The sequence below is a fragment of the Anolis carolinensis genome, unplaced genomic scaffold, assembly GCF_035594765.1.
Source record: "Anolis carolinensis isolate JA03-04 unplaced genomic scaffold, rAnoCar3.1.pri scaffold_7, whole genome shotgun sequence".
NCBI lineage: Eukaryota > Metazoa > Chordata > Lepidosauria > Squamata > Dactyloidae > Anolis > Anolis carolinensis.
The window spans coordinates 8,484,258-8,494,960 of record NW_026943818.1 but is presented as its reverse complement, the minus strand read 5'-3'; the positions used below and the strand labels follow the sequence as shown (position 1 = coordinate 8,494,960).

Sequence of the window (10,703 nt, the reverse complement as noted above, 5' to 3'; positions counted from 1 at the left end):
AATAATAATCAGTACACATACTGCTCCCCCAAAAAAGGACCCAATCAATTGTCATAAATATTTATTACATATCAAGGAAGAAAGAAATCAAAACAAAGTTAAAAAGAACCTACAGTCCATTTTATAGCTGTGGTCTATATGGAACTTTTTTTTGCCATTATATATATATATATACCTTGATTCTCGTTCTTTTTACAGGCTACATTTTTGAAAACACTAAAAAAAATAAGGGAGAGAAAAAAAGGTGTAATACATTAAAAACAATGGCAAATACAATCGAGTTTAAGACACTTGGTGGTATATAATTGAAACTTTTTGAGACTCACAAAAAGGGCAAGCCACGGGCTGACAGTACAGAATCATCGAAAAGTACAAAACCCCACTAGATAACAGTCAAGGGGCAGAATCCAGCAAGGGTCAGGCGCAAAGAGGTTTTCCAGGCCATGTTCCAGAAGCATTCTCTCCTGACGTTTCGCCCACATCTATGGCAGGCATCCTCAGAGGTTGTGAGGTCTCTTGGAAACTAGGCAAGTGGGGTTTATATAACTGGAATGATGTCCAGGGTGGGAGAAAGAACTCTCGTCTTGCAATGTTGCAATTGGCCAGCTTGATTAGCATTGAATAGCCTTGCAGCTTCAAAGCCTGGCTGCTTCCCAGCCTGGCTGGGGGAATACACAGAGAAGCCACTGAAATCCACAAGCATGTGGACAATTTCAACAGGAAGGAGCCAAATCTGGCTACCGGTATTAAAAAAAACTCTTAAATCAGGACAGCAAATTAAAGAGCAAAACAGGGGAACTCGAAATAGCCCTGTAGCTTCAAAGCCTGGCTGCTTCCTGCCTGGAGGGGGATCCTTTGTTGGGGATCTAGCCCTGACTGAATGGCCTTGCAGATTCGAAGCCAGCTGACGCCTCCCAACCAAGGATTTCCCTACGCAGGAAGCAGCCAGGATCTGAAGCTACAAGGCCATTCAGTCAAGGCTGGCTGACACCTCCCAACAAAGGATTCCCCCAGGCAGGAAGCAGCCAGGCTTTGAAGCTGCAAGGCAATTCAGTCAGGGCCAGCTGACGCCTCTCAACAAAGGATTCCCCCAGGCAGGAAGCAGCCAGGCTCTGAAGCTGCAGGGCCATTCAATGCTAATCAAGGTAGCCAATAGCAATGGGATCCTTTGTTGGGAGGTGTTAGCTGAACATATTGTTTCATATCTAGTACATGGAACGTCTATTCTCTTTTTTGCTCTCCAAATAAATTGAGCATATAGATATATACAGTAGAGTCTCACTTATCCAACATAAACGGGCCGGCAGAATGTTGGATAAGCGAATATGTTGGATAATAAGGAGGCATTAAGGAAAAGCCTATTAAACATCAAATTAGGTTATTATTTTACAAATTAAGCACCAAAACATCATGTTTTACAACACATTTGACAGAAAAAGTAGTTCAATACGCAGTAATGCTATGTAGTAATTACTGTATTTACGAATTTAGCACCAAAATATCACGATATATTGAAAACATTAACTACAAAAATGTGTTGGATAATCCAGAACATTGGATAAGCGAGTGTTGGATAAGTGAGACTCTAATACATACACACACTTACACACACACATATATATACACAGTAGAGTCTCACTTATCCAACATTCGCTTATCCAATGTTCTGGATTATCCAACCCATTTTTGTTGTCAATGTTTTCAATACATCGTGATATTTTGGTGCTAAATTCATAAATACAGTAATTACTACATAACATTACTGCGTATTGAACTATGTTTTCTGTCAAATTTGTTGTATAACATGATGTTTTGGTGCTTAATTTGTAAAATCATAACCTAATTTGATGTTTAATAGGCTTCTTCTTAATCTCTCCCTGTTATCCAACATATTCACTTATCCAACATTCTGCTGGCCGGTTTATGTTGGATAAGTGAGACTCTACTGTGTGTGTGTGTGTGTGTGTGTGTGTGTATATATATATATATATATTCTGGAACAATAAATAGAACATCTATTCTCTTCTCCCCCCGGCCAAATACATTGAATATCTCTCTATTTTTCTGGGAAAGTAAACAGAACATCTATTCTCTTCTTCGCCCCACCCAATACATTGAGCATGCATCTCTATTTCTTGCAATTGCCATCTCTTGAAGCACGACTGCATGCATATATGTACAGTAGAGTCTCGCTTATCCAACGTAAATGGGCCGGCAGAATGTTGGATAAGCGAATATGTTGGATAATAAGGAGAGATTAAGCAAAAGCCTATTAAACGTTAAATTAGGTTATGATTTTACAAATTAAGCACCAAAACATCATGTTATACAACACATTTGACAGAAAAAGTAGTTCAATACACAGTAATGCTATGTAGTAATTACTGTATTTATGAATTTAGCACCAAAATATATTGAAAACATTGACTACAAAAATGCATTGGATAATCCAGAATGGTGGATAAGCGAGTGTTGGATAAGTGAGATTCTACTGTATTTACGTTGTAGAAAATGGAATTCTAAGCAGGTGGGGTTTATGTATCTCTGGAAGGTCCAGACATGAAACAATCAGGGCCAGCTAACACTTCCCAACAAAGGATTCCCCCAGGCAGGGAAGCAGCCAGGCTTTGGAGCTGCTAGGCCATTCAAGGTGTCCAACTGCAACATTTCTCCCAACCTGGATATATAAACCTCACTTGCCTAGTTTCCGACAGACGTCGCAACCTCCGAGGATGCCTGCCATAGATGTGGGCGAAACGTCAGGAGAGAATGCTTCGGGAACACGGCCATTTCGGACTAAAACCCGGAGAGGTTTTGGAGCGTTTCGCCTCCTTCCTTCTCTCCTGGCGACGGAGCCTCGCTGGGTTCTGCTCGAGGGCTTTTCGAGGGAGGAAAAGAACAACAACAAACCGTTTTGTACAAACAATAAAGCATCAGAGTGCCTTCCATCCAGCAAGAGAAAGAGATAGAGACTCGATAAATATTCGGAAGTCGTACCTGCGGGAAATAGCAAACCCCCCTTTAGAAAAAGCAACAGGGACGTCGTGTGTGTGGGGGGGAATGTGGATGAGACAGTGAGGCCGGGCATGCAACGTGGGGTCGTGAATTCGAAGGGATTTCCGTATTGTTTGGATCTGGCTCCAAAGAGGCCAAACGATGCCTCGTCCGCACCTGGGAAGCGGCATCCAACCTACAAGGGAGAAACTGGAGGGGCCTTTACGGGTGATAGTAAACAAAAAGGAAGACGGGATAGTAAAATACAAACACAGAAAAAAATACAACAGACTCTGAGCACCGTCAACATAGGAACGGTAGCCGTCGGACGAAGGGACCCTTTTTTCTCTCTTCGAAATTTCAAGTACAAAAGGAGAGGAAGCAAAGAAAATATACTCCCCTTAGTGGGTTGCTGTGAGTTTTCTGGGCTGCCATGTTTCAGATGCATTCTCTCCTGACGTTAAGCCCACATCTGTGGCAGGCATCCTCAGAGGTTGTGAGGTCTGTTGGAAACTAGGCAAGGGGTTATAGACATGTGATTGTACTGAGCATGTTCAGACTCAGGACTCCGTTTTGTATTCAGCGTCTGATTAACACCTCAGTGAAGGTGGACTCATGTTTGCACCAGACCTCAGTAGAGGTGGATGCATGTTTGAATCAGTCCTCAGTGGAGGTGGATGCATGTTTGAATCAGACCTCAGTAGAGGTGGATGCATGTTTGAATCAGACCTCAGTGGAGGTGGATGCATGTTTGAATCAGACCTCAGTGGAGGTGGGTGCATGTTTGAATCAGACCTCAGTGGAGGTGGATGCATGTTTGAATCAGACCTCAGTGGAGGTGGATGCATGTTTGAATCAGACCTCAGTGGAGGTGGATGCATGTTTGCATCAGACCTCAGTGGAGGTGGGTGCATGTTTGCATCAGTCCTCAGTGGAGGTGGGTGCATGTTTGCATCAGGCCTCAGTGGAGGTGGGTGCATGTTTGCATCAGACCTCAGTGGAGGTGGATGCATGTTTGCATCAGTCCTCAGTGGAGGTGGATGCATGTTTGAATCAGACCTCAGTGGAGGTGGATGCATGTTTGCATCAGACCTAACTGGAGGTGGGTGCATGTTTGCATCAGACCTCAGTGGAGGTGGATGCATGTTTGAATCAGACCTCAGTGGAGGTGGATGCATGTTTGCATCAGACCTCAGTGGAGGTGGATGCATGTTTGCATCAGACCTCAGTGGAGGTGGATGCATGTTTGAATCAGACCCCAGTGGAGGTGGATGCATGTTTGCATCAGACCTCAGTGGAGGTGGATGCATGTTTGCATCAGACCTCAGTGGAGGTGGATGCATGTTTGAATCAGACCTCAGTAGAGGTGGATGCATGTTTGCATCAGATCTTGTTCACATGCTTGTGGATTTCCGGAGATGCGCCTTGTATTTACCCCACCCTGGACATCATTCCACAGATATACAAACTCAACTTGCCTAGCTTCCAGCACAGACCTCACAACCTCTGAGAATGCCTTACACAGATGTGGGCGAAACGTCAGGAGAGAATGCTTCTGGAACATAGCCATACAGCAACTCACAGCAACCCAGTGATTCTGGCCGTCAAAGCCTTCAACAACATAAATACAAGGCGCATATCCAGAAAAGCAGACAGAACTGCTCGAAAAAGTAAAGCGACCTGGATATGTGAAGTTATAATAATACAATCATTTGAAACGTCACGTGGAAAAACCTGACTCCGTGGGGAAATGGGCAAGAGGCTTTGAGGCTTAGCGTGACCGATCGGTCGGTACGTGTGGAATCCCTGCAAGTAGACAGAGAGCACCTCAGCTTCCCCTCTTTCTGGGCCAGCTTTTCACCGATAACGAAACTATTCAAGGCAAAAAAAAAAAATGGAAAAAGTGCGAGAGAAAGGAAAATAGCTCAAGAGAGACCAGCTGTGGATTAACAGTCACAGGACCAAGAAGAGGGAAGCTCAATAGGCCAAAGCCACGTAAATAATGCACCTTTTTTGGGGGAAATGCAATGGGGAAACACAACGACCTTGCTGTATAAACATCCCCGTGTGCCTAAAGTGATTAGGAAACATTGGAACCATTAACACCAACCTGCGCCATTCAAACAGAGGGAAATGAGTATGGATTTGGGGAGGAAAAAGGCTTCGGTTTAAGAAAACTGCTACTGGAGATCTGCTACAGTCGATAGAAAGACAGTTAGTTATTGTAATGGAATGCTACCTTAATTTGATTCGTCGGCAGAGTGACCGACAGAGAAGGTGCCCAACAGTTGTTGGGCATCTGCGTGTTTGCAAAGTTATTCTTTAAACCCACGTTAAGAGTCAAAGGGACCAGAGTCTTGTCTCGTCCGGCACTGGGTTCGATCCTTCTTAGAAAACCCATAGGAAGGCCTCTCCATGAAACACACAGTCAGACCTTAACGAAACTAATAGGCAGACCTTAATACAAGCCATCATCACACCTTGATGAAACCCATCGTCGGACCTTAACAAAACCCATAGTCGGATCTTAATAAAGCCTGTATCTGGCCTTAGTAAAACCCATCGTCAAACCTTAATAAAACCCATCGTCAAACCTTAACGAAATCCTTATTTGGCCTTAATAAAACTCATAATTGGACCTTAATAAAACCCATCGCTGGGCCTTAATAAAACCCATGATCGAATCTTAATAAAACCCATGACTGGCCTTAATAAAACCCATAGTCGGACCTTAATAAAATCCATCATTGAAACTTAATGAAACCCATAGTTCAGCCTTAATAAAACCCATATCGGGCTTTAATAAAACCCATATCGGGCCTTAATAAAACCCATATCGGGCTTTAATAAAACCCATATCGGGCCTTAATAAAACCCATCATCAGGCCTTAATAAAACCCATCGTCAAACCTTAATAAAACCCATCGTCGGACCTTAATAAAACCCATCGTCGGACCTTAATAAAACCTATAGTTGAGTCTTAATAAAAGCTGTACCATTGTAACCCCTCTCCAAAGATATCCAACATATCCATCCACCATCAACAAACGGAAAGGATATCTAGGAGAGGAGGAAATGGCAGCGCTTGTCACCTAAAGCCAGGCCATTCCTTTGGACCTTCTGGTCTCCTCCTTGGCAACGTCCCTCTTGCTTCTTGAAGCACATCAGTGCAGCGCATCGCAGAGACATCCAATGGCCTTTCCGCCTTTCTCAGATCATTCGGTTCGTTTCTCTGGTCTCACATCTCTTGCGGTGTTATTCCAAACAGGGATGGGTTGAAACGCACTTGAGCCAAAGAGGAGCCTTTGCTGGACGGCAGCAATACTCCTGGATGACCCACATATCGCCTGCCCCGCTCCCCCTCCCCAACTCCAATATTAATAGGATTCGACACGCCGAGCCCTCCCAGAGTCTTCTCTAGAAAGCAAAGCATGATTGTCCCAAAGAGGAGAACGGGGAAGGAAGGGAAGGAAGGCAGAGGAGCAACCTGCGGACGTCATTTCAAGTCGATGTCGTCTTCGTCCTCGAATGAGGCCCCGAGTTGGAAGGGGGGGCTCCCGGGAGGGGGGGTGCTCTGGCCCTGGGGCCCGGAGTCGGGCTCTGAACTGGGCGAGAAGGGCCCGCCGTCGGATCCGCTCTCCAGGGAACTTGCAGCGATCCTGGAAGCAGAGAGAGCGTTGTAACTGCACATAGATTTTCAAGCAGGCCCCAATAGGTATTAGGGATGTTCAATTTATTCGTAAGTTGTCGTAGGTCAGATAAAATTTGTTGCATTCATACTCACGAGGCGATATCCGACGCACGGATCAAAAACTTAAGAATCTAAACTTACACAATACTTTCTGCCCAGAAAGACATAGCCACCCTGTCAAACACAGGATCTCTGGAGTGGTTAGGACGTTTTAAACGTAATTTCCAGCGGGCGTTATACCTAAAAGCAGATATGCCAAGACACCTAAGAATCGCGTTCACCAGGGCAAGATTCGAACAAAGGGAGTCCATGGAGAGATATGGCAGATTCAACCACATCCCATATGAAGAAAGATTATGTATTTGTGGTGCCCCTGAAGTCGAAAATTTGAACCACACTTTGCATAATTGTAACTTATACGAAAAAGAAAAGAAACAATACTTATGGCCTTTTATTTGTAATAAAACAAGCTGGGACATAGCAGCCAAAACTACATTTTTATTGGCCGGTTATAACCCCAATGTGACAACAAAAGTGGCCCTGTATTTGCTTAAAGCTGCTAAAAGGAGATCGGAGTCCATAGATCAGATTGGGGTGCAGTGTAGGGGAGATGAGGATAGTTGATGCATACATCTATGGCTAAGCTACATTGACACCAAGCTGGCAAATACCTGTATATTTTTATTTTATTTCAAGTGTACCAGATGTATGTTGTATTTCATGTTTGTATGTCTGTGCTTGATAAGGCCAACTGGCTAATCAATAAATTGTTGTTACACAATACTTTGCATTTTGTAAACCTCAGAAGTCAGTTTCACGTTCAGCGCAAGGAAGCAAAGCAAAGCCAAAAAGGGTGCCTGTCCTCTTTAAATGAATGACCCTCTTGTTGTGAGGAGAGGGAAGCAGCAGGGAGGAAGGAGGGAAGAAATAATCAGAAGGTAAGGAAAGAGAGGGAAGGAAAGAGCCGCAAACAAAATGCAAACCTGGGAAGCCTCCCAAAGTCAGTTTCAGGTTCAGCACAAGGAAGCAAAGCAAAGCCAAAAAGGCTGCCTGTCCTCTTTAAATGAATGACCCTCTTGCCGTGAGGAAAAGGAAGCAGGGAGGAAAGAGGGAAGAAATAAGAAGGAAAGGAAAGAGAGGGAAGAAAAGAGCCACAAACAAAATGCAAACCTGGGAAGCCTCCCAAAGTCAGTTTCAGGTTCAGTACAAGGAAGCAAAGCAAAGCCAAAAAGGCTGCCTGTCCTCTTTAAATGAATGACCCTCTTGCCGTGAGGAAAAGGAAGCAGGGAGGAAAGAGGGAAGAAATAAGAAGGAAAGGAAAGAGAGGGAAGAAAAGAGCCACAAACAAAATGCAAACCTGGGAAGCCTCCCAAAGTCAGTTTCAGGTTCAGTACAAGGAAGCAAAGCAAAGCCAAAAAGGCTGCCTGTCCTCTTTAAATGAATGACCCTCTTGCCGTGAGGAAAAGGAAGCAGGGAGGAAAGAGGGAAGAAATAAGAAGGAAAGGAAAGAGAGGGAAGAAAAGAGCCACAAACAAAATGCAAACCTGGGAAGCCTCCCAAAGTCAGTTTCAGGTTCAGCACAAGGAAGCAAAGCAAAGCCAAAAAGGCTGCCTGTCCTCTTTAAATGAATGACCCTCTTGCCGTGAGGAAAAGGAAGCAGGGAGGAAAGAGGGAAGAAATAAGAAGGAAAGGAAAGAGAGGGAAGAAAAGAGCCACAAACAAAATGCAAACCTGGGAAGCCTCCCAAAGTCAGTTTGATGATCAGCGCAAGGAAGCAAAGCAAAGCCAAAAAGGCTGCCTGCCCTCTTTAAATGATGGCTTCCCTCCACTATTAGGAGAAGGAAGGAGAGGGAGGAAATAATAAGAAGGAAGGGAAAGAGAGGGAAGCAAAGAAAGAACCGCAAACAAAATGCAAACCTGGGAAGCCTCCCAAAGTCAGTTTCATGTTCAGTGCACGGAAGCAAAGCAAAGCCAAAAAGGCTGCCTGTCCTCTGTAAATAATGGCTTCCCTCCACCATTAGGAGACGGAAGAAATAAGAAGAAGGAAGGGAAAGAGAGGGAAGAAAAGGAAGAGCCGCAAACAAAATGCAAACCTGGCCAACGCCACATATATATGCTAGTAATCGTTCAACACTCCTCCAGACGTACCTGTCACTGCTTGTTGATCGTACTTGGGTCCCCTGCTTGGGTTCCGACTGTTTTGGAGGGACTTTCTTCTGTTTCTGCCCTCCTTCCGTCTTCGAGGCAGACTCCCCAAGGAGGCCTGGGAAAGGAAGCAAAGAAGAAGCTCTCTCTCAATGGTGACCATTATTGGAATGGTGAAGGAAATCGCTCTCGACTGTTCAGCAGTGGAACTCTCTGCCTCAGAGTCTGGTGGAAGCTGCTTCCTTGGAAACTTTTAAACAGAGGCTGGATGGAGGGGCGTGGTCTACCATGGCCGGGTAAGCTGTAATTCCGACCCGCCGAGTGCATTTAGCAAGATTTGTGGATAAATAATGAGTTTGGAGGTCCATGCACTCCCCCTAAAGAATATCAATCAATCCAAGAAAAGATAAGGAAAATTCCTCCCGGAGACGTGAAGGATTTGAAGCTCCAGTAAAGCCACAAACCTCAAGCTAAGTCAGCGTGAATGCTTCTGGAGAAGGAGAAGAGGCAGCTATTACACGCTGTATATATCAGTGAGACAACTCTCACCGGTTAATGAATCAAGTAAGTTTGGAGATGGACTAGGATAGAGAAGAAAAATAAAATAAAACTGGAGCCGGATTGTAAGTGAATACTTGTTTTGATTTTGCTTTGAAAACGAAGGGACGGAGAGCTGGGAGAAAGCTATTGAGATCCTTAAAACAAGCCTCCAAGTTGAGCTCCCTGGTTAAATGAATGAAAAAGTTTGGGGGAGGAGGAAAAAAAAACCTTCAGATAAAACATACCGGCTTCAAAGATTTTCTAAACAAGTAGAAGAAGAGGAGGAGGAGGAGGAGGAGATAAAAATGATGAGAAGTCCCCCCAAGAAAGCCCTCTCTGTACAGTATAAAGAACCCCCCACCCCACCAAAGAAAGGAGGGAAAAACATGGAGGACAAAGCAGCTTGGTAGAAAAAGGAAGAAAAAGGAGACGATAGGGCCATTGCAAGGAGAAGATGGGGTGATGGCGACAGGGGACAGGGAAAAGGCAGAACTACTTAATGCCTTCTTTGCCTCGGTCTTCTCACAAAAAGAAAGCCATCTTCAGCCTCAGCAACATGGAATGGACGAAGGATTTGGGAAATCCAACCCCAAATAGGGAAACAAGTTGTCCAGGAACACCTGGCCGCTCTAAACGAATTCAAGTCCCCAGGGCCAGATCAGCTACATCCAAGAGTACTGAAGGAACTAGCGGAAGTTATTTCAGAACCACTGGCAATTATCTTTGAGAGTTCTTGGAGAACGGGAGAAGTCCCACCAGATTGGAGGAGGGCGAATGTGGTCCCTATTTATCTTCAAGAAGGGAAAAAAGAACGACCCAAACAATTACCGTCCGGTCAGCCTCACATCAATACCAGGCAAAATTCTGGAAAAGATCATTAAGGAAGTGGTCTGCGAACACTTAGAAACAAATGCGGTCATTGCTAATAGTCAACACGGATTTACCAAAAACAAGTCATGCCAGACTCATCTGATCTCTTTTTTCGATAGAGTTACGAGTTGGGTCGATACAGGGAATGCTGTGGATGTAGCGTACCTGGATTTCAGTAAGGCCTTCGACAAAGTCCCCCACGACCTTCTGGCAAACAAACTAGTGAAATGTGGGCTAGACAAAACTACGGTGAGGTGGATCTGTAATTGGCTAAGCGAACGAACCCAAAGGGTGATTCTCACCAATGCGTCGTCTTCATCATGGAAAGAAGTGACAAGTGGAGTGCCATCAGCAGGGCTCCGTCCTGGGCCCGGTTCTGTTCAGGATCTTTATTAACGACTTAGACGAAGGGTCAGAAGGCACGATCATCAAGTTTGCAGACGACACAAAACTGGGAGGGAGA

General features: G+C 44.7%; 1 protein-coding gene across 4 annotated transcripts in view; it reads right to left on the bottom strand.

Annotated features, from left to right (window-relative positions):
• Window positions 1-46: 46 nt before the first annotated feature.
• Window positions 47-10,703, bottom strand: part of garnl3 (GTPase activating Rap/RanGAP domain like 3) — a 99,080-nt gene continuing 88,423 nt past the window's right edge. For 3 of the 4 annotated variants that reach the window (XM_062960599.1, XM_062960600.1, XM_062960601.1), the window contains exons 28-29: window positions 8,834-8,948; window positions 47-6,653 (exon numbers count right to left, since the gene is read on the bottom strand). In XM_062960599.1, coding sequence (XP_062816669.1) covers window positions 6,491-6,653; window positions 8,834-8,948 — 278 coding nt within the window. In that variant the 3' untranslated portion in view covers window positions 47-6,490. The remainder of the gene's footprint in view (window positions 6,654-8,833; window positions 8,949-10,703) is intronic. The other variant, XR_010000309.1, reaches the window with a different exon arrangement.